At 50.0% G+C, this 22,440-nt stretch overlaps 7 protein-coding genes across 7 annotated transcripts; 2 read left to right on the top strand and 5 right to left on the bottom strand.

The window, feature by feature from the left end:
* Positions 1–850: 850 nt before the first annotated feature.
* On the bottom strand, positions 851–3,594 carry FIBRA_08279 (uncharacterized protein; the record flags this gene model as incomplete). Its single annotated transcript, XM_012329926.1, has 10 exons — positions 851–1,101; positions 1,151–1,524; positions 1,574–1,765; positions 1,817–2,197; positions 2,259–2,553; positions 2,607–2,675; positions 2,735–2,854; positions 2,907–3,229; positions 3,279–3,401; positions 3,458–3,594. 10 exons carry the CDS (start codon positions 3,592–3,594, stop codon positions 851–853), a joined length of 2,265 nt encoding a protein of 754 aa, XP_012185316.1.
* A 1,262-nt stretch (positions 3,595–4,856) lies between these two features.
* FIBRA_08280 (uncharacterized protein) lies at positions 4,857–8,379 on the top strand (the record flags this gene model as incomplete). Its single annotated transcript, XM_012329927.1, has 24 exons — positions 4,857–5,046; positions 5,109–5,127; positions 5,179–5,203; positions 5,263–5,377; positions 5,429–5,880; positions 5,935–5,989; positions 6,041–6,100; positions 6,151–6,178; positions 6,233–6,334; positions 6,390–6,530; positions 6,587–6,648; positions 6,702–6,726; positions 6,786–6,839; positions 6,891–6,916; positions 6,973–7,043; positions 7,092–7,216; positions 7,272–7,429; positions 7,487–7,611; positions 7,676–7,791; positions 7,854–7,866; positions 7,920–8,039; positions 8,100–8,131; positions 8,186–8,208; positions 8,264–8,379. The coding sequence occupies 24 exons, from the start codon at positions 4,857–4,859 to the stop codon at positions 8,377–8,379; spliced, it is 2,253 nt and encodes a 750-aa protein (XP_012185317.1).
* Positions 8,380–9,134: 755 nt separating this feature from the next.
* FIBRA_08281 (uncharacterized protein) lies at positions 9,135–12,027 on the bottom strand (the record flags this gene model as incomplete). The annotated part of the gene is made up of 4 exons (XM_012329928.1): positions 9,135–9,764; positions 9,819–11,374; positions 11,694–11,857; positions 11,921–12,027. The coding sequence occupies 4 exons, from the start codon at positions 12,025–12,027 to the stop codon at positions 9,135–9,137; spliced, it is 2,457 nt and encodes an 818-aa protein (XP_012185318.1).
* A 741-nt stretch (positions 12,028–12,768) lies between these two features.
* On the bottom strand, positions 12,769–14,551 carry FIBRA_08282 (uncharacterized protein; the record flags this gene model as incomplete). Its single annotated transcript, XM_012329929.1, has 8 exons — positions 12,769–13,032; positions 13,085–13,254; positions 13,308–13,466; positions 13,531–13,678; positions 13,730–13,735; positions 13,805–13,933; positions 13,996–14,051; positions 14,104–14,551. 8 exons carry the CDS (start codon positions 14,549–14,551, stop codon positions 12,769–12,771), a joined length of 1,380 nt encoding a protein of 459 aa, XP_012185319.1.
* Positions 14,552–16,189: 1,638 nt separating this feature from the next.
* On the bottom strand, positions 16,190–17,715 carry FIBRA_08283 (uncharacterized protein; the record flags this gene model as incomplete). The annotated part of the gene is made up of 8 exons (XM_012329930.1): positions 16,190–16,422; positions 16,476–16,640; positions 16,700–16,847; positions 16,901–16,906; positions 16,977–17,105; positions 17,162–17,217; positions 17,266–17,530; positions 17,596–17,715. 8 exons carry the CDS (start codon positions 17,713–17,715, stop codon positions 16,190–16,192), a joined length of 1,122 nt encoding a protein of 373 aa, XP_012185320.1.
* A 1,929-nt stretch (positions 17,716–19,644) lies between these two features.
* Positions 19,645–20,805, bottom strand: FIBRA_08284 (uncharacterized protein; the record flags this gene model as incomplete). The annotated part of the gene is made up of 4 exons (XM_012329931.1): positions 19,645–20,088; positions 20,144–20,212; positions 20,269–20,537; positions 20,586–20,805. 4 exons carry the CDS (start codon positions 20,803–20,805, stop codon positions 19,645–19,647), a joined length of 1,002 nt encoding a protein of 333 aa, XP_012185321.1.
* Positions 20,806–20,980: 175 nt separating this feature from the next.
* On the top strand, positions 20,981–22,422 carry FIBRA_08285 (uncharacterized protein; the record flags this gene model as incomplete). The annotated part of the gene is made up of 5 exons (XM_012329932.1): positions 20,981–20,994; positions 21,045–21,294; positions 21,357–21,500; positions 21,601–21,876; positions 22,012–22,422. 5 exons carry the CDS (start codon positions 20,981–20,983, stop codon positions 22,420–22,422), a joined length of 1,095 nt encoding a protein of 364 aa, XP_012185322.1.
* Between the last annotated feature and the right edge of the window lie 18 nt (positions 22,423–22,440).

Genomic DNA, 22,440 nt, shown 5'->3' on the forward strand with positions numbered 1-22,440 from the left:
CGACGGACTCGACTTGCCCGGTGCTGTGCAGACGGTTGATGAGGTCTAGCATCCTGCGTCTGCCCGCTGTATAGACAGGGTCGGATAGCCCGACCCCCGCATGGCCAGCGGTGGTAGTGCCGCCTGGTGCCGGATTGTCTGACATGGAGGTCGAGTGAGACGATGAGGAGATGGCGGGAGGCCAGCGAACACCAGTGCCTCGAGTGTATTTAAACCCCAGGAGTGACGCCGAAGCAGGGGCACCTCTTCTCCGGAGCTATGTTTGGCTGTTGTCCGACATCTGCGAGTGAGGAGCGGGCCTCGTGTGCTGCGTGCAGGCTCACGAGGCGGGCGGGCTGCGGTTGGAAGTCACTAACACTCCCAAAGCAAGACGGGTTCTGGACACAACGATCAGCATAAGAAGCCCACGAGGCAACACCTGCGACGATGGTGTGAGGTTACAGGCCTCGATGTCAGAATGTAGGGCACCCCTGCTTCATCCTAACCGATAATGTTCATGCTTCATCAGGAAAACATACATTTTGCTTTTTTGCACTTTTTTGTGCTTTTTGTGCTTTTTATTTTTCATGTATATCTTAATGAATTTTATAACACATATGCAACATTGCTTTTTTTGCTTTTTTGCTTTTTTTGTGAAAAAAAGCACAAAAAGCACAAAAAAGTGCAAAAAGGCAAAATGTATGTGTTCCTGATGTTGTTTCACACCATGAGAAGTGACAGATGTGCAGCAACACACTTGTGACTTCCAATAGTTGAACACACAGCTCAAACGTGACGCAAGACAAAGACTTTTACGATATATGGCATAAATACCCACCCGTGCGCAGCATCATGATATATGTGAATACGATCAGAGGCGAAGCCTCATCAGTTCCCTCTTTGCTTTGAGCAGCCTGTCTCTCTTGTGCGTGAGCTCTCCCCGAGTCCGCGAGACATTCAACGGCTCCTGCAGATACTCCAAGCATTGTCGGTGCCCATCGGGTCCACTGATCCCGAGCTCCTTCCTCAAGACCTTCTCGAGCGCCTTGTCGCGATCGAGGCCCAGAATGAGCTCGTGGTCGACAGCATTGGGGACGTTGTCTGCGAAACGCTTGTACGCAACTGTGTGGTATACATGAGCAAGCGGACGGACGATACAACGGCGCTCTACCTTGGAAATATGCGCGCACGCTTGCCATGATGCCGATCGCGGCCTCGTACGGATCCGAGGGAAGGACCTTGAGCAAGTCGGCAGGGGTGACCCGAGAGATCCCCAGCTTGCTGAAGCCGGCCAAGATCTCCGTGACGGCCGTCCCAAACGACGACTCATCTGGAGACCTAGAATCGTATGCCTTCAGCTTCTCGACGAGCGACTGGTCTCCTGACCGCAGACGGCACGCTTTGTAGTATGCGGCGAACTTCTCAAAGTAAGAACGGTAGTAGTGGTCGTTCGACGTTCTCGGCTGCTTCTCCAGCTCCAAGAGCCAGTCAAGGCGATCCACTGTGGACTTCGAGCAAGTCGAGATGTGCTCAGTCATGACACACCTGTAGCGGCGAAGTCAGTAGACGTCTAGAGTCACGACGCGAAACGTACGTGACGTGCAGCTGGAGCTGGGGGTACTGAGAAAATTCACGGCGGATGAACTCCTTCACTTTGTGCATGAGGATGGTTTCGACGTCGTCGTGGAGATTACGGCTGGGTATCTCCCACAGAGATATGATATCGGCAATATATTGCTTGACGACAACAAAAGGGTAGTATCCGGGGAGCTCTCGTGTGATAGCTCTGCACGACGAAAGGTAAGCGACGACCATGCAGCATACACCGACGACTTACTCCTGCGCGCGCGTCATCACCTCATCAACGAATATCGCGTTGCGGTCATCCTCGGGCTTAAAATGAGGTTCCTCATCGATGAGTATGTTCGGTGCCACGAAATCGTCGGCCACATCGACATTTCGCTCATATGGCCTGAAATCTGGAGCCGTTGAACGAATCACCTTCCTGAACTTGTCATGACTTGGTCGCAGTGACTGAAGCAGCCCATCCCCCTCGGGTGTGCCCTCAAGATATGCAGATAGGCCATCAGTGAATTTGCTGACCAGATTGTATACCTCGTTGACGGCGTCGGCAAGGGAGGGTGCTCGGGGCAGACCGAGCAGTCTGTCATCTGTCGCCTTCAACATCTTCTGTAGTTCATCCTGGATAACAGGAAGCCTGTGATGCGTAGATGATGTTGCATGAGCCATGGAGTGTTTGTCAGGAGCAAAAAGCTGACCATTTTGCGATCAGTTCAGACAGGATGTCGCTGCATCGTTCTGTCAGATTCGTGGTTTCCAGGTGGTTTTGGAACTGAATAGGAAGGCCGGACCAGGGAGCAGTATTTGCGAAGAACTCATGCTCTTGACAGCGTGCTTCCGACCAAGTGATTCCGGATGCCAACGCACGCGAGTCGGGCTGTTTCACGCTGAACCAACCATTCGCGAGCGTGAGAGTAGGGAACTCGTTCTTGAGAAGCTTAATCCATCGATCTTCGTCACCGACTTGAATCCGGTCAGGTTTTGTCAGGACACCTGTAAGTGGCTTATTGTGAAAAGAAGTCTCATCAAGTCTTCGAAGCGCTCACCAATGGTCCTTTTCCCTTCGGGATCATATTTTTGCGCCAGGTGATGGGCACCTTGGTTCTCAAAGTCGGCTGAGGTGAACATATGACCTATGTCAGCCGGGAAGCTACAGCTAATGGGAAGAGCTTACTCTCGCATGCGATTGTCAGCAAGATTATGCAGCTGTCGCGCTGGATATACTGTGTTACAAGATTCTTGACTAGTTCGATATCCCCAGGGTTCCCTCCGATTCCAACACTCGCAATAAGACCTACAAGGATACAAGTTGAAGAGCACGCCTCACAAAATACAAAACAACCTACCTGGAAGGTCAACAAATGACAGATCCGCAACTCCAGGGCCACTGATGTGTAGACACACGCAGTTAGTCGAGAAAGTCACTTCCCTATCATCCTCTTCACCGTCATCGGTGTTCAGATAGTGAAGAGGGCTGGTACTTGGGTTGAGGATGGCCAGCTGCGCACGTCGGATTCTCTCTTCCACCTGTGACTTCTCGTAAATCATTTCACCGAAAGCGACATTGCGAACGGGAATGGTCTGCCCAAGGGCATCCGTCATGAAGCGAAGCGAGACGGTACACGACCATGGATCAGTTGAGCTCGACAGGCGACATTCCGTAGGACATCTACAAAAGTTCATGAACTTGGGTTAAAACTAAGAGAGTAAGTTTTCACCTTGTACAGGTGCCACTCGCCCGAGGCAACGTAATGCCAGAGATGGACTCTATCAGCGACGATTTCCCAGCGCTCTGGGATCCTATGACCGCGGTCATAGGAAGGTCTATGTCCACTTGGACCCTTTCCATGAAAGATTAGCACGTCATCATTGATCCTCACTATGAATGGTAGCCCACCCTGTGCTGTGTAGACCATTGACGAGATCCAGCATTTGGCGTCTTCCAGACGACAAGCGCGGGTCGGACAATCCGACGCCGTCGCCGTCGGAGCTGTCCTCTCGGTAGACCTTGAGATTGATGGGGTCAGAGGACATTTTAGCGAAATCGAATCGCTCAGAGAGTAAAAGTGGGGAGTCAAAGTCAAGAATTCGCAGACGGGACACTCTTGAAGGCGAAACTTGGCGCCCATGATGGCGTTCTCGTTCAACAGCCGTCTGTGAATCCGCTAAAATTATTGCGTTACGAAAATGACCCAAAATATGAAGCGTACACATAAGTACAAGGGGGCGAGCGAACACGTGTAGCGCATTCCTTATGAGCGCCCGCATCGCGCGGATGGAAGTAGAGGAGGGAAGCATTCTGCACGATCAGAGAAGCTTACTCTTGTAGGCTACCAATAGCTTTATGCGTTGGCAGATTAGAAATTCAGACCAAAGGCGCTTCACGACTTTGCGTATGTAGTAATACATGCGCGCCGGCACTCGTTATCGAGTACTCCACATGCCACTTGGAACCAACCTTATTCGCGTCAGCAAACGGTTACTGTCGTTGATAATCCCAATCCGACGAAGCACAAGAGCACTTTTCAGCGTGAGCCTACTGTTGCACATGCCGTGCCAACGACCGAACGCCATACTGGCACCTTCTTCGCCCGATAAACATCTACAGACCGAATATAGGGTCAATCAATACGGAGAATCTTGTTGAAGAATAGTGCAGAAACAAATTGAATCTGAGAGCAACAGTTCAAGCGCCGTCTCGCTAGCAAGATCTGTCCACAGTAATCCGCTTCACATGCGTGGCATATAAGCATCGAGAGCCTGATTTAAAAATAGCGATGTCAGCCCAGGGGGGATTATATGAGCATATTTGAGTGAAACGAACACGAATTGCACTCGCCGAACAAAGGGGATGGTATCTGCATTAGCTGAACGCGATACTCAAAGAGCCATATACATCACACGAGCTGCGGTGCCTCAGAAAAAGGCGAGCTATAATCATGATAAGGGCGAAGATCTTCTCCGAAGTGCTGAAGTCCAAGCTCTCATGTGCAAAACAGATGCATGAGGTCGGCCGCGGCTATGATACAGAGACCAAATGTCCAAAACTCGTCAAAAACTCAAGCGGTAACCTCACGTGATTGATCGGAAGAGTATGCCGCTCCAGCCGATCCTCACTTGCTCGGTCAATGTTACCGGTGGCTCGCCATGCTAACAGCGACCTGTGTTCTTTGACAACTTTACAATCCTCTGAATTACTCCTTTCTCTGATTGTGTCTCTCGTCACTCACAAATATATGCACCGGCTGCAGTCGAAAACAGACAGACAGTAACATCTCCGAAGATACAAGCTAGTCATGTATCTCGTCGACCCTTCCGCTCTGACTCCAGATGTCTGGAGGATCATGCACTCGGTCGCAGAGCTGCTTGGAAAAGCCTTTCTGTGGACGTCCGTCCTGCTCTCGACACACAGTGCCTTGAAAATACCCACGCCGACGGTGCAGTCAGACGGCACGCAAGTAGAATCTGGATATCTTCTGGGACTTGGTATGAGTTCTTCGCCTTGTTTACGCGAAGATCATGGCTGAATACTATCTTGGATGCCTAAGGAATTGGAGATATTACGGGGTACATGTCTTGAGCACTCGTGGAAGAATATGTGCTAAAACGATTCTTCAGCCCCGTCGTTGAGACTAACATGATGGTACGTCATGAGTGTCCAGTTTTCGCGTATTCTTCTGCTACACTCATTTTCACGGTCAGGGGTACGCCGATAGGCAGCAGACCGACACTGGATTACACATGCGGCAACGAAGTCGTGCGTGGATTGTTGCTGACGCTACCCAACCCTTCAATCGGGTCGTCTTCATTAATGCAGGTACGTATGTCACTCCATTTGTTTATCCCAACAAACTTACCCCATTCACAGATATTGGGATGGGCGACACAGGCATCCGCCGCTCAATTGTGTCAGCACTCTCCTCCACGTATCCTGGACTGTACACAAACGAGAATATTGCACTCGTAGCGACGCATTCGCACGCTGGCGTCGGGGGTTACCTCGAAAACCTGCTGCCTCACATTACCTCACTGGGCTATGTGAAGCAGACAGCGGACGCCATCATAGACGGGACCGTTATGGCTGTGCGGCGGGCACACGAGAGCCTAGCTCCAGGCATCCTCAGTGTCGGAAACACAACTGTTCTTAATGCAAATATTAATCGGTCACCAAGCGCCTACCTTGCAAATCCGGCAGACGAGCGTGCCAAGTATGAGTATGATGTGGACAAGGAGATGACATTGCTCCGCTTCGATGATCTCGATGGAGACGCCAGGGGGTTCTTGAGCTTCTTTCCCGTTCATGGAACTAGCCTCTATCAGGTAATTTTACATATGCTCGCGTATAAGTGTAGGGGTTGAGTCGTGGTTATACAGAACAACACGCTCGTGAGCGGTGACAATAAGGGCATGGCGGCGTATCTTTATGAGGGTGCGTGGAGGTCGCTGAATTGACCCACGCGTATAAAGGATTTCTATATAGCTATGGTTGAGCCATCCTCAATGCCGGGCAATACCACGTTCGTTGCTGGATTCACGCAGTGTACGTCTATGTCTCCGCATCGTGTACCTTTCTAACATAACTTATCATAGCCAATGTTGGTGATACGAGTCCGAATACGTCAGTTCACTCATATCCAACATCCAAATCGGATTTAAACTGATGAATTATCAGTCTCGGTGCAGTTTGCGAGAGCCCAGGAAACCCTTGGGATGGTCAAGTATGTGACTTTGAGCACTCAACATGCGGAAACAGGACGGAAGACTGCCGAGGACGGTGCGTCTGTATCGCTCACGCAAAGCACACTCTGGTACTCACAATGCGACTCCAGTGGTCCCGGTTTCCGGATTTCTGACTATGAGTCAAATCTGATCATTGCACAGCGTCAAGTAGATGGGGCGAAGGAGCTCATGGAGCAAGAATTAGCCTCTGTTTCCGGGCCTGTGCGCTGGGCGCATCGATACCTCGATATGTATGCGTCTAGTACTAACATTGGAATTCTAAGCTCTAAAATTGTGCACACTCCAGGAACTTCCACAGGTTTGAGCTGCCCAATGGCACAGTTGTACAGACATGCCCTCCCGCTCTTGGTGAATCTTTCACGTACAAGTTGAGCGACTGATCTTGCGCTAATGCTGCGTAGGATACTCCTTTGCTGGAGGCACCACGTACGAACGGTCTCTGCAATGACGCTGTCCAAAGTTGATATTCACATTCATTGGCTCAGTGACGGACCAGGAAAGTTCGATTTCATCCAAGGGGACAACTCATCTTCCCCTCAGTAAGAAATTACCATCCCGGTCTGTTCATAACACTCACTCGTAGTGCGTAGGAATCCTTTTTGGGAATTAGTAAAGGGTGCATAAGCGTCCCATCATGCTAGTTTCAAGTGTCCTTACTGATACTCAATGCAGGCGCTGTAACGCCTCCGCCACCGCCAGAGCAGATTGCCTGCCAAGATCCAAAACCTATTCTTCTGGACACTGTAAGCGACAATAGTAGACGAACAGCGCTGTGCTGATATCCTCACTAGGGATATGCCCATGAGCCATACCAATGGTCTCCAGATACGGTCGACATACAAATACTGCGTGTGGGCAATTTCGTGATGCTCATCATCCCTGGAGAAATGACAACGATGGCCGGAAGGCGCATACGGTGAGTCTTGTTATGCTCGATGCTCTGTTCACTTTTGAGCTTTATATGCGCTTAGGGAAACACTCCGTGCTCAGCTCATATCTTCAGGGGTCGTCGGTGAGGATGCATACATAGTTGTGGCAGGACCTGCGAATACATACGCGCATTATGTTACTACGCGAGAAGAGTATGCTGTGCAACGCTATGAGGGTGCTTCTACCATATATGGTCCCAGTGGGTCCACCTTTGCTTTCGGCATTTCTCTCCCATTCTCACAGTGCATTTTACAAGACACGCTCGACGCATACATCCATGAATACGGCAATCTTGTTCCGTATCTCACGATCAACGCGACAGGTTCTCCACCGTCTGACCCAGCGCCTTTGGACCTCACAGGCAAGGCGATCTCTTTACAGGTATCGCCTCGAAATCCGTTTGACTTTACCAAATCGGAGCTTATTCCATTCTTGTGACTGTCAGCTTCCTGTAAGCCAGGATCATCCACCGTTGATGAAACAATTTGGGGATGTTCTTGTGGATGTCAACCCCAATGCTGCATATCATGCCGGAGATGCTGTGACAGCACAGTTCGTTGGGTAAGAGTTGACTATCGCAATTCATCGTCTAGATCTCCACCTAACAGGTTATGCTATCTCAGGGCCAATCCGAGGGTATGTACGCCTGCAAAGCAAGCAAAAATTAAAGTTAATGCTCCATCGTTCAGAACAACCTACGGCTTGAGGGAACATTTCTTACGGTGGAACGCTTGCTCAATGAACGATGGACGCCCATCAGATCGGACTCGCATCCATCTACGACGTTCCAATGGACACGGACGAACACCGTAAGTGTCAAAGCCAATGTTTTGTGCAGAAGATTAGTGCCCCTAACATCAACTTCTTAGTTATTCGGAACAAGCACGGTCACCATCACATGGTCAGTCCATCGCTTTGTCTTCTCGTCATGATGCTCATTTGCTGGTATGCCCAGGCGCATCGAACCTGAAACCCCAGGTGAGTATTAGAGAATGTATCCTTGCGGGACATCCAATCATCTGGACTCCTCTAGCTGGCATATATCGTCTATCCTACTTTGGCGACGCGAAGCACCTAACCGGATCCATCACCCCGTTTGTTGGTGTCTCATCTCAATTCATTATCGTACAATCGGCGTCTCTGCTCTAGGATGTATTGTGGATGTGTTGTTGAGTCACCTCGATCTACTAAACTGTTGCATGCATGAAATTATCCCTGCCATTATGTAACATCACACACACGCACTTGCTTCGCAATCATAAATGAGCATAGTGCGAATGGTAGTGTTACATCTGCTGGAGAATAAATATCGAATTATTCTGAGGATGTATACCCAGAGCGAGTTCCACATATAAAATACAGGTTCTGTATAAAATTTTGCTACAGCATTGCGGATTCGAAGAATGGGCCGAGTGTACGTTCTACAAAGTCATACGAAGGCAGCGACTATATATGATTCACAACGCGGTCGAGAAGCGAAATTGGATCAGAACGGAGGAAAATGCATGCTCGAGAACTGCAGATGCAGAGGCGGGCCGTCGCCAGGCACCGAATGCATGTGTACTACTATACAAAATGGAAACGCCAAAACGGAGCGAGAAAGACGTGAAAAGATAAACGGAAAGAGTATACAAGATGTCTCCCACACGCTCACAGAACACAAAATCCTCTCCCCTCCGGGACGTTCTATCTTTTCATGGAACCCACACGACGTCGGGGCGCATCTGGACCCAGATCTCACGCCCTCAACTCGGCAGGATCAGGTGTAACAAATCCTTCGATCGTAGCCCAAGACGATTAGCATGGACACGAGTCCTCTGCGCGGACAATGACACATGCGATAGCAACCAGAGGACCATCGAGAACCTTTCGGAGTTGCAAATGGCGAACAAGCAGGCGACGGCTCATCGAGATGTATCCGGCCCGTTGGCTTGCTTGGTGTTCGTCCTTGGAAGCGGGAGCCGGGGACGGCTCGTCACCTCTGCCTTCAATCTCTTCGGCTCGCCATTGGTATGTGGAAAGGCCCCATCCTCTTCCAGGTCTTCTGAAGATCGTTTGCGTAGTCCCCCGGGTGAAGGGGACACCGCGGTACGTGAGGAATATGTACCGTTCACGCGAGGCCTTTTCGGAGGAGACCCGCCTCTTTCAGAATCCATGCCACTGCCGGCTTGTGCGCCCAATTCCTCCGAATATCGCTTACGGGGCGTGGCTAGAGAACCAGGTGCCTCATCTGACACAGACGTATCGTCCTGTTCCGATTCAAGTTCAACTTCTCCTACCTCCTCTTCCTCCTCCTCCTCCTCCTCCTCCTCTTCTTCTTCTTCTTCCTCCTCCTCCTCTTCTTCTTCTTCCTCTACGTCAGCACGAGCAAACTGGACTGTAAACTCCTGAACTTGTGCTTGAATAGGTTGATGTATATTCGCAAGTGCCTGACTAGGCACGGCCATTCCCGCTGCCATATTCGCCTTCAAAATCCGGCGTTCACAAATTGAGCAATAACACTCATAAAGGGGAGCAGATGCTTCCCTCCATGCCTGATACAGAAACCATCAGCGCAACTCAGAAGCGAATAATTTAGGCTTACGTACATATTTGAACGCATCTAGGCTGTCTTCTGGTAAATGTGAGATTGAAACCGGGACGTAAGGAATTGGATGTATCATCTTCGGAGATGCGAGCACCGGCGCTACAGAGATGACGAGGGGCTTTGGCGCAATCGGAGACGCTATCGAATCATCATCCTTTGAGCTCGCGCTCCCACTCGGGGGAGGAGACGGCGTGGTCTGCAGCGTGGTAGTCGACAACATGGGACTTGTCATTCGTGACCCGTCTGACCGAGACGATGTTGACGAACTATCCTCCTCCTTTTCCCTCCTGTCACGCTCCTTCTCTGCCGCAATTGTATTCGTCCTCTTCTGCAACCAGTCCACGCCGTCGAACCACGTCGCTTCGTCGCGCAGACTCTCTGCCACATCCTCCGGTGTCATCCTCGCCGCCAGTACCGCCGGGTCCTTCCCATCCGCCGCACATTCGATAACCAATCGACGAACAATGTTCTTCATCGCTGGCGTCAGGATATCTCGCAGTTGCTTCGCGAACGCATGGCTCACGGACGTACAGAGCTCCAATGATGGCGGTAGACGCGCCCGCACTGTCCTCGGCCGCGGATGCGATAGCTGCTCGCCGTCTAGAGCCTTCTCGCGTTCTGCATCATCGAGCGCTCCGCCATACATCGCGCTCGGATGCCATGGACATGGATGTTGTGCTGGTACGGCCTCTCGCCAGCCGGGTCTCTCATGCCATACGTCGGTTGGCGCGATCCAGAAACCGTCCAGGATCCTCCCTCGCGCATAGTCCGCGATCGCCAGGTCCCGCAAGCCCCCCGATTCCTCCATGTTGCTCAACAACTCGTTGTCGTCCTCAAAATCGCTTCCCTCCCCGTCGCTCCCGTACCCGCCGCCTTCTCCATCAGGTACCTCGCCCGATACTGCTCCATATCGTGCTGCTGCCAGCGCCTGCAGCAGCATGTCCCCCAACTTCGTATTCATCTTGTACCAATGTCGCTCCCGCGCCAGAGTGACCACTTCCGACACCCTCCCCTCTCCTAGATCCACGAACGACTCAACTGCTTGCCGCGCCTCCCAGTCTTCACTAGCCAGCTTCACGCCCCCCACCGCCTCTCGATCCCATGCGCTCCGCTGAACCGATCGCCACAGCGCTTCGCCTCTACATGACCGGCATGTCGACTCCACCTTTGGAAACTGGTCGTTATCCTCATTGTCGGCGCAGCACATCGCCGGCCCCTGCACGTATTCCGATCCATTCTCCATCAGCCGTGCCTCTCGCAAACACACTCCGCAATATGGGGTCTTCCTGTGCTCCTTGCACGTCATTATCCCGCCGACGTACATCGTGCCCACTGGAACTTTCCCTTGCCCGAGGCCCTGTGTTGTCATCGGCGCGTTAACTCGGCAAACTATGCACGACCAGTTGGTTACGTTTCGAAAATGTTGGTACGGAGACAAGCGCACGTAACCTCGCGCTGATCCTACGGCACCAGCGGGGCGAATGACCGAGTGTTGAATGAGAGCGTCGTGTGGATCAATAGTCATGCACGCATGGCGCCAAAAGGGATGAGTCTCGACTGGGAGAAAATACAGTCAGTGTCGGCATCAAGCATACGCGCAAAACGAGCACCGAATTAATGAGAACTCCAGCCAGAAATGTTGGATCGCTAGCTATCATCATCCTTATCCATCTCTCTCACACATCGCAAATTATGGATGAGGTATCGTGCATCGTAACAGAGCACATACGCGGGGTATTTGAAGTGGATAGAGATCGACGTCCGTACCATGCATTGTACTACACTATTCTCGGATGCAACAATGCATATACACATCCGAAATAATATGCACAAAAGCCACAAGAACCGGCAAGTTAAGCACATAAACACGACTTACGAGCAATATGCCATGTCGGCCAAACCCACATGAGCTTTTCCACCTCGGCTACATCGTGGAGGAGGCCAAAGACGAATCGCGACGGCCAAAAGTCTCTATGAGCCCACGTTGCAGGATAAATTGCCGTCGACGCGACGTTGAGGAGATGGTAGGTCGCAATCAACCTGTGGCGGGGTGGCGCGACAGTGTGAACAACATCCTGCTCGGTGTGAGCCACAGCGACGCACCGGATAATCTCTGCAGGCAGCTGATGCCATGATCTTGTGGATTTTCCTTTGAATACGATGTCCTTTCGCGCGTTAACGTCGTCGGGAACGATGAGAGAGAACGGCATGGCCGCAGGCGTCACGGCGGTGTGGTGGTGACAGATCGCGACGGAGGGTGCGTCACGGACAAGACCTCCTAGCTCAGCCCACTTCTTCGCACGCACGGACCACTAATCAGAGTCACGTGATTCACCTATCCTTCAGAATCATGTAATAAGTAGGGCCTGAGAGATCTAGCATGTGTACACAGTACTACAGTAGTGACTCAGTCGCGAGACCTTTGAAACACAGAACGAACCCGCCACGAAATCATTTAAAATTAAAAGCAAACGCGACATGCACTTATAATACTTGTGCTCACAGTTACGTTCGAAACTGCCTCCATTCAGTACCACCGCCTTATTCGCATATGCCAGTGACTATCTCTCCTTCCGGGACTACTCATACATAGTGAAAGGCAGCAGCGCATCGCGCTGCACGAAGTGGACGATCTGGGTGCGCTGCTCACGAACATACTTGCTTTTTAAGGCTAAAATTCAGCGATCCACCTTATAAGCAAGCGAGCTGATTCTTAGGCGACAGCCTATGTATGGATATCGACGCATGACATTGCGTGTAGTTCTGGTGCTAAATGACATTTATTGAGAAATGGTTCACCGAACAGTTATGAATATCAGTTGTGTAATGTACAACGTAGACGAACGAAGAGTAAATGATACGTCACTGTTCAAACATAATGCGGGGCAGGCGTTGTGTCGATCAGTTTCTCGGCGACCGAAAAATCACTGTCTACGTGACCTTCCTGTGTATCATGGTGAGTCAAAGATATTGATGGGAAACAGGTCCGCTGCGGCCTCTTCATCCCGTAATTCAAGATAGGTTAAATGCTTAGCGCTTCCAAATTTGGCCTTATACAGCAGCCACAGCGCAAGCGTCAAGATGCAGACAAGCGCGACACCACATCCCGCCTTTACAACGACGTCGGGTCTACCGGCAGCCCCCTGCAGCTCGGGCAAGAGCGAGCGAACGCCACAGGATTTAGCCCATTGATCGCGAGTGTTGATAATCGAGGTCTATTTGAAGGAGTGGTTCAGCATACATGACGGCATACATTGTCAGATTTACCTCGAGACGAAAGATAAACTCAGTAAGCGGGATGTCATCCCTGTGCCCGAAGATTTCTAAAGTTCTAAAATCCTTGACAGTGCCATTCTTAAATCTAAAACGTAAGGCGTGGCGCGTGTCTGCGTCTTGCGTTTGCCGGAGCTCAATGACAAGAGCAGACCCGAAGTCAGCTGGACGAACGTAAGATTTATTGAAGTATTCACGACTATCATGGCTCACTCACGAATTCCAGCTAACGCATGAAGAGCGTCTACTGCTCCAGTCATGTGGAACATCGATATGAAAGGTTGATAAGTAGCCTCGATGATCATGAGCTTGAGAGGCTCGTCATTATATGCGATATCCTGGAGGAAGCCGATTATAGGACTGAGCGCAGTTCGACCTGCTACTAGCAGTTCAATACGACGGTGAGTAATTGGGAACGGAAATCACATGAGCATACTTACTATTCCCAATCCCGGTCGGCTCAGGGTCGGAAAAGATAAGATTTTCTCGGAAGTTGGCCCATCCTCGCGCCTGTTCAACGAGAGTAGGAGGAAGACGATAAGCATAGGTCATATTATGAGTGCGCTGGGTTGAGACGAAGTCCCAGAGCTAGAGGAAAATCATTAGTGGCGCTTTGAAACTTTGCATGCGCTTACTAACGTTGTACTGATAGAATCGGAACAATAGATCCATAAGTTGTCGGCCTGGTCTTACAGTATTAGCCGTAGAACGTACCGCATTCTCCAAGCTAGCAGCTCTTCCAACCATAAAATCTTGCATCACGTTGAAGAACTGCTGCGATGCCCTTGTAGCTTGCATGAATTCGGACGATTCTTGCACCTCCTTTACATGCTTTTCGAACGCCTACATCACCAGCCAGATCAAAAGAAAATACAAAAATTGAATACTAATTTACGACAACTCACAAGACAGTCTATCCAGCTTTCCAGAGAGTGATCATTGCTCGGGTCGACTGTTTCAACTAACAAAATCAACATAAGAACCAATCCCAATAAAATTACCACAAAGCCTACCTGGGACGTATTGGTAGCCCCCGAGAGGCGCGACAACCTTGGTTCCATTAGAGAGCAGAATATTATGATCTGTGCTTGGAGGGAAGAGCCCTTGCAGGAGCCCCATGCCAGAGCTGAAAGCTGCCGGACCTTCTGCACCTGCTTTGATGATTACATGGATTTGGCTGAAGTCAACAAGGTCAGCATCGACACCGAAGATGCGTGAGGGGCTGTCGTGGTCCAAGTAAATATCTCGTAGCTGTGCACCGAGCTGGTAGGATTGGACCTGTAGATTGAAAGTAGGTTCGTGAGACTGGAAATGCTGCGTGTACAGTTGGTATGACGATACCTCTCCAAGAGGGGTGGTGAGGGTTGGGCCGGCTTCATACGTTATTGGGTCTTGGTATGCTGCTGTCCTGTCCCCATTGCAGGCGAGGACGACAGCGCCGATGACTTCCGAATGCAACATTATTCTCGTACAGCTACTGCTGCGTGCACTACGAAGGGCCCCGAGACCACAAAAGACCTACCAGCTGGGCAGAACAAGTATAGTATGCTATGGTCCACATGACATAGCGCATTGCAGGTGCGTGTTCACGAACAATACGCGTGGGCGTTCATACTTAGACATGTCTTGGAAACAAGAAGTCGATTTACTAACTTTTGATTGGGCGCTTCAAGTAAATGACACTTAAAGTCAGATCAGCACCGAGTTGGCCGCCGCAGCTTCAACAATATCGGATCATTACCATCGCCGTTGCATTGTGCTGCTATAGAAGCAGGACATACTTCATGCGTACAGTATATCGGAATGTATAACCTAGGGCGACCTACTGAACGTAGACCTTTGCCTATTACAGCCATATCATTTTATTGTTATGTGTAAGTTCAAGTCGTACTAATACATGTTCCTAAGCTGAACGAGTACCTGCACAGCGTATCTTACGGAAATTCAAAATGAAGCTTGAAGCTCAAAGCCTTGAGTAAAATGCGCAAATCGAAAGGTTTCGTACTATTGAGATCGTACACAACAAAATTGGCTTTCCTGCAAGCTAATTCTTGTGAGGAATTTGAAGGCCTGGCATCCTGTTGACAAGTGCGCCGTTCAAATTGATATTATCATCGTCAAGTTCAAAAACGACTGTGCGCATTGTATACCATGCATCCGATTCATGAGAACTATATGATAAAGTGTGGGCCGAGTACCTCCACCAGTATCTCTCTTTAGCTCATGCCCGCCTCCCTCAGGTAAGTTTTATCTCCAAAGCTCCATATCCAACTGCGCACACGCTATACATATTAAGCGATCTATCATCATCGAATTTGCTCGTGCGTGTCTAAGTATCGGCTTGAACTGGCACATCCAACCGGTAGATAAGCGTTTCTTCCGGGATCAGTACCTATACATCAGCGTAGGTTCGTGTAGAATTTAGGCCGAGCTAAGTTGATACTTTTGTATAGTTCCGAAATAGTATTCGTTCATAGGTCAGAATTCCCTTCCACGATCTCCGGATCGGCGAATCTGGACATGAAGACGCATCCTATTCGAGAAAACTCCAAGATGCAGATATGAACAAATTGAAACTAGGTTATGCAACAAGTCTGTGTTCAGCCGCCTCGCGACTGCAGTTATAAAATAATATCAAGGTACAGATATGTCACACATATGATCCTACATAGACAAACAACGTGGATGAGTCAGCTTGAACAACGATAGATGACGGTCCGTTTGATGAGGTAATGTCCAAGTAACGTAGTGGAGATAGACGTCTAGAGAGACCGCAGAAGACTCGCCCTCTCAGCGAGCTTCTCACCGGCTACGGGAGCACTAGCGCTGTGAAGCTCCTGTATGGAAGCCTGATTCAACACTAGATACTGCACTTAATAGACAAATGCATTACCTCTTCACTCTGTAGACGGACGTAGTTCGAACGTCTCAAGTTCTTGATCGACTTGGATACAAACCACAATGCGAGCATTAAGATGAAGGCGGAAACAATACCACACCCTGCAGTGACAAAAGGGCTGGTTCTTGCGGTAGTTTCCGTCAGCTCGGGCCAGAACGAGCTGGATCCGCATGCCTTTGCCCACTCGCGGTTGCTGTTTATTACCGAGTTCTGTTGAAGTCAAAGTCAGCTGATAAGGGAGAATTAGTGTAGTGTAATCTTGCCTCAAGGCGGTAGATAAATTCGGTGAGCGGAACGTCCTCCTTGTGCCCAAAGACGTGGATAGTCTCAAAGTCTTCGTTCGTGCCGTTCTTGAACTTGAAGCGCAAGAAATCGCGCACGTCTGGGGCGCGGGCTCGGCGGAGTTCGATGGCGAGAGCGGAGCCGTAGTCAGCTGAGGTAGGATGAGACACCGGAATATCTTTTCAGGGACAGATTCGAACGTACGGATAGCGGCAAGCTCCGGGTAAGCGTCTACTGCCTCAGTCATGTGGAAAAACGAAATGAAAGGCTGGTACGTTGTCTCAACAAGCATGAACTGGAGGGGGTCGCCATTGAAAGCAATCCGCTGGAGAGCGCCAATGATGGAGCTCAGCGCAGTCCTCCCAGCAACTATGATATGATTGAATCAGTAATCCAGTTTATGGCTGTGTGCCAAAGGATGAACATACTGTTTCCGATTCCGCCCATCTCAGAGTCGGAGAAGACGAGGTTCTCGCGGAAGTTAGCAAGTCCACGTGCCTGCTCGACGAAAGTGGGAGGAAGTCGGTGAGCGTAGGTCTTGTTATGAGTCAGTTCTGTCGAGATGTAGTCCCAAAGCTGTAGAGTATTGGTAAGAAACGTATGCAACCCAGGACTGATAGAGCACTTACGTTGTACTAACAATATGGCAAAAGAAAATGCGCATTAATGGATACTCACAAACCCGGTCTATGCATGAAGACATACCGCATTTTCCAGCGAAGCTGCCCTTCCAAATACAAAGTCGCGGACGTCGCTAAAGAAATGCCCCGCGTGCTTCTCCACTTTCTTGAATTCAGATGACGCTTGAACGGCCCTGACATGTCTCTCAAACGCCTGAGGATGGTAATACGTAAGAGTCTATCAATGAAGAAAATATTGGGTCAAGTTACTGGGCAGTCCGTCCAGCTCTCCAAGGAGCGGTCGTTGCTGGGCTCCACGGTCTCGACTGCGTTCTCTGTCAGTGCATATCCTGTAAAAGTAACACTTGACGCACCTGGAACATACTGGTAGCCTCCAAGAGGGGCTACTACAGTCGTCTCATTAGCGAGTGTGATACGGTTGGCCGGGTTGGGCGGGAAAAGCCCCTGCAGGAGCGCAGTGGCGGAATCGAAGACTGCTGCTCCTTCTGCGCCTACTTTGACACGCACATGGACTTGACTCAGATCGACAAGATCGGTCCTAATCCCGCGAACATGCGACGGGTTATCGGTGTTGAAGTACGTGTCGCGTAGATAAACGCCAAGTTGGTGGGATTGGACCTAAGTGATCAATATCATATCATATCAAATGCAAGTTATGAACAACTGTTATCATTGCTACATACCTCTCCCAAAGGAGTGCTGAGCGTGGGACCGGGCTCGTAGGTAATCGGGTCCTGGTATGCTTCCGTGCGGTCACCGTTACGGGCAAGAACAACAACACCGAGTACTTCAGGGTGAGACATTGTTTGCGATACACAAGCGACAGATAGGAGTAGTGAAAGAGGCCGTTTCCCAACGAAAAACTGGACGAGCCTTGGACTTTTAAGCAAGCCCAGGGCGTGTGCGTCGAAAAGGCATTGTGTTGCGCGTGTCACGTCAGGCTCTTTCAGCGAGGAGCGCGAGGGGACAATGTGTTGGCCCTGCATAGCTCCGCATTGAAACACCGGCGGTGTGCGCTCTCTGGAATTGTAAATCAGTCTTCCACCGGGAAAAGACGTGCAGGATGAATTGAAGCTGTATCACGGGAATATCACGGGAACACCACCAATGTGCCTAAGACTGACAGAACCAGCGACCTAGCCGGGAGGTTAGCTGCGGAGCGCCCACGAGAAACGTGAAGGCGGTGGAATCCTAAGGTGCAGATCTCGATCCACGTGTTGAGAATATGAGATCAGGCTTCAACAACATTCTAGCTGCTTAATCCCCGCCACGGAGCTACAGCTCCAGTAGTGTTGATATCCGATGTAAAAGGTAGCCCCGATGGAACTTTACATGTCATTATTTGCGCGTATCTGCCCGGTAAGATACTAGTCACCAATTTGATCGAGAACATCAGTGTGATTCATACGGACATGTCAGAAGGAATGGACACACGCAAAAAATGCAGCGGCAGAAGACACCTCGAGGATTCCTCGAGGGCTCGTAGACGCGCAGTGCGAAAACGAGAAATAAAAATTTTCCCTCTTAAGATTTCGGTATTGTTGTTCAATTGCTTCTAAGGTTGCAAACCATTCTATCTCGGCATGGATTAGCCCTTACAGCAAGTCCTGCGTCTGTATACGAGACAGATCTGAGACGACCTGGAGCCTCGAGGAGCCTCGCTTACCTACTTTCTAATATTTCCATGACTCGAACTATACACATCTTCTCAATCCAATTATGTTGCAGGTAGAAATGGAATCTGGAGTATCCGAAGGTGTACAGGGCCTATGCTTGTTGAGAGACATGACATCCCAAAATCAAAATCTTCAGAACAGCTAGTATCAGGATATGATGGGAGGTGTGTAATATTGGCAGCGCCATGCTGCGGGCTGTCATGCGCGTGTAACAGACGAAATGCTTCGGGCAAGTTGTGGCAGGAAGACATGCGTAATCCACGTGCGGTGGAAACAGTGCAGAGTCTGGTCCAGTGGTCCAATGACTCCGCATGAATGGAGGAACGTTGAAAGTGCCACGAGGTAGGCAGGATGAGATCGAGGCTCCCACGATCTAAGACACCAATTTCTCGGATTTATTTCCGCGCCATCTCATACGTTACTGAAATATGCCCATGCTTGGCAGGGCAGTGACTGTAGGCTGAAACTGACAGTGATGAACAGTGTCAACATTGCGTGGCGCAAAAATAAGACGGACACTCACCTGAAATTTCTAGATCACCACTGATGGCATCTCAAAACGACAGATTGATTGCAAAACGCTTCGTAGTGTCTACATTGACCTACTCACACCTTACTCACTTAATTGGCATGAATATATGCAGGTAGACAGAAGAGCGTTGCCAGATCACTGGATCAATGATATTGGCTCTGCGTGACAGAAGGTATGCGATGAACGTTTGAACGGCGTGGCGAGACACAACGGGGCGTTGGTGGCACTGAAAGGAATAACGAGCAGATTACTGGAGTGCCGCCCTTCATCATTTCCGCTTATGGTGATTCTGGAAGCAAGTCATAATGCAAACCACTACGAAAGAAGATGCAGTCATTACCGCCGCAGCTCATAACCTTGTTAGTTCGCTGCAAACAAAAGATCGAAAGATGGCTGCAGCATCATGGCAAATTAGTATCAGATTTGCTGGATTACAGAAAACCCACCAATGCTTAGGAGAGCTGCAATGAGGCTCGCCTATGAGTAGAAGCGGGCAATATGGAACATGTGTACAACGCACCTCATTACTTCTTGCCCTTTTTCTTGCCCTTGCTTCCTCCGCCTGCCCCAGTGGCTCCTGCAATAGCAGGACTCTCTACGATCCCCTGCGTCGCGCCCCCTCCAGCACCTCTTCCCTTCCGTTTCCCGTGAGAATGCAAATAACTCGTCCGCTCGCTCTTCTTTAACCATCGCTCTGGATCAGGCATGGGGGTGACCCCAACTACAATTCCCTTAGGGATACGTCGTGCTCGAGGTTTCTTCCCCTGCGGCTGAGACTGAGATGGCACAGACAGATTCTGAGCAATTACTGTAGATACAGCAGGAGCAGGCGGAGGCACAGATTCGAGCGACTCGGAGACTGATGAGGGAAGTGAGGATAGTGCAGATAGGAAGCCAGATGTCAGGAAATCGACATGTGCTTGTGCCGCGGAAAGGTTTGTGAGGATATCTGCTTGCTCGTCGGAATGCTGTGGCGGATTAAGTCAGCAAATGTTAAGTACTCATCGGCAGAAAAGACCTCACAGGTTCGGCGGTGTCCAATAGTGTGTTGTACCGGTCAAAGGCAATCTGATATTCCCCCTCTCTGTACGCCTAGCGATTGAATGAAATTGAAGCATAATCACAAAACATCCAGTTAAAAGACCTACCAGCTGAGCCTCGAGATGGATAACCCCTCTGTTGTCCTCGTCGCTTCCAGCTTCTGCCTTGATGTTATTCAGAACGCCCATAGCATCGGATTCGCGATGTAGTCGATATAACGAATAGCCCTTCTCATATGCGAATGGTTTATTCAGATTATCTTGAGCATTGCTTAGATCATTTAAGAGGGACAAAGCCGTAACATATTGATCAGTTTGCAATAGCAAGAATATCTTGGTCTGCAACGCATCCGGATCGTGAGGAACGATGCGAAGGACTACAGTCTGTCAGTGGTATGTCCTAGAGATCAGATCAATACACTTACTCTTTTCGCAGGTCTTGATAGCATTAGCAAAATGTCCACCGTCAACCTGTGCACACAGGGACGTGAAAAGGCGCTTCAGCCGCTCGACATCCGATGGTGGTTGTTTTTTATGTGCTACTTTCTGCCTAGAGTGCGTCGCTTTGTTGGATATAGATTTTTCTGGCGGAGACTTCGCAGAACTTCGAATCGTTGACGGACGCATAGTAGACTTCGCCGGCATGATGACTTGACGTTGGAAGTCGGTCAGGTTGCGGCATACGCGGTGTAACGCGCGCGCGTTCACAATGTGAGCGTGCGACATGTGCATGAGCGCTTAATACTGCCTTTACAGGCTGCAATGTCCCGCTACCAACTTGTGGATCTTACTGCAATTTGACACAAGATTGCAAGGAGCAATGGCCACAGAATCGTACGTCCTCTATTGAGTTGCTGCATAATGTCAATGCTCACCTTTTGCAGACTCCAGCCGCAGCAAACCCCAGACACGGATACTCCAATGATGGACCCTAACACGGAGCCAGCAGATACCGATGCTCAAAATGCAGCCGATGTAGATGAATCTTTGCAGAAGGGGCGAAAGCGACCACGGATTGAAATGGGGATCGAGTCGTCGCAACAGCGCAAACGTGGCAAGTCTATGTTTGGACTCGTCGTGGGTACTTTGACAAGGGCAAAGAACGAGGACAAGGAACGGAATTCGAGCGAAGCGGTGTGTTCTGTTAGCATCTTTACGAAGATTCTACTCTGAATAATTATTATACCTATCTTAAGGCTAAAAAACGCCAGCTGATCGAGCAGCGGCTGCAGGAGAAGCTAAAGGCAGAGACCGATAGTGTCCGGCGTGCTGAGGAAGCAAAGAAGGATAAGACAGCGGCGAATCGCAAGGAAGAAGAGCTACAGCTTCGAGATTCCATTGTAGGTCCCTACACTCCTTACTTCATTCTGTGTTCCCAACGGTCGGGTCGCTCCTGAGGTTATGGCCTTCACTGAATATTCTCAATGGTGATTTGAACAGTATAAAATGCGCCGTACGCGGCTTCCCCTCCTCGCCAACTTCCTCCTTACGTCCGACATTATACCCGAACTTGACTCCTTATCATCTCCACTGGATGAAATTCAGTCTACTACTATGGACTCAGATCCTTCTTCAGAGGGAATTTCGAAGCCCGCGAGAGCCACAGGTACAACTGCGCTGTCGGGTCCACCGCGCGCACACCCCCCACCGTTGTATTACCGACCTGCTGTGCTTACATCAGCGCAAGAAGCCTTTTTGAAGAAACGGAAAGATGAGGTAAGTTACATTCATGTCTAGGTCGCTTTCAACCTTTGTTCGACGTGACTGCCCTTTATTGTATACATTTGATTACTCATTTTGCTCCACCCTTCATAAATTCTCAATCACGTTCAAAAATAACTCTATGCACAGGTCAGAATCGCTGTCGAAAGCGAATGGGCAGATTTTGCAGCCGAGCGCAGTGCAGGTATTGCAGATATCACCCGCTTGCGTCAGCGCGTTGCAGAAGAAGAAGGACGCACAAAGTCTGCCAACGCAAAAGCATTGGATGACGGTGACGTCGACGATGAGCGTAGCCAAAACCAGGCAGAACAGAAAGAAACAGACCAGAATGTTAAGTCTGGGCCTGGGGGCCCACCCGAAGCTGAGGTGAGTCAGTCAGCGCAGAACGGCAGCAGAAATACAAGCGGTGGAGAGGATATCAAGATGGATGTAGACGATTCTGGTGCTGGTACAATTGGACCGGAGAAGACGCATGGGGACAAAGAGGAGAATGCACCGGTTCCAATGCACGCGGACGACGATGATGCAGTTGAGTATTAGTTATATGTAGGCTAGCTC

The sequence above is a fragment of the Fibroporia radiculosa genome, assembly GCF_000313525.1.
Source record: "Fibroporia radiculosa TFFH 294 genomic supercontigs, scaffold77501, whole genome shotgun sequence".
Lineage (NCBI taxonomy): Eukaryota > Fungi > Basidiomycota > Agaricomycetes > Polyporales > Fibroporiaceae > Fibroporia > Fibroporia radiculosa.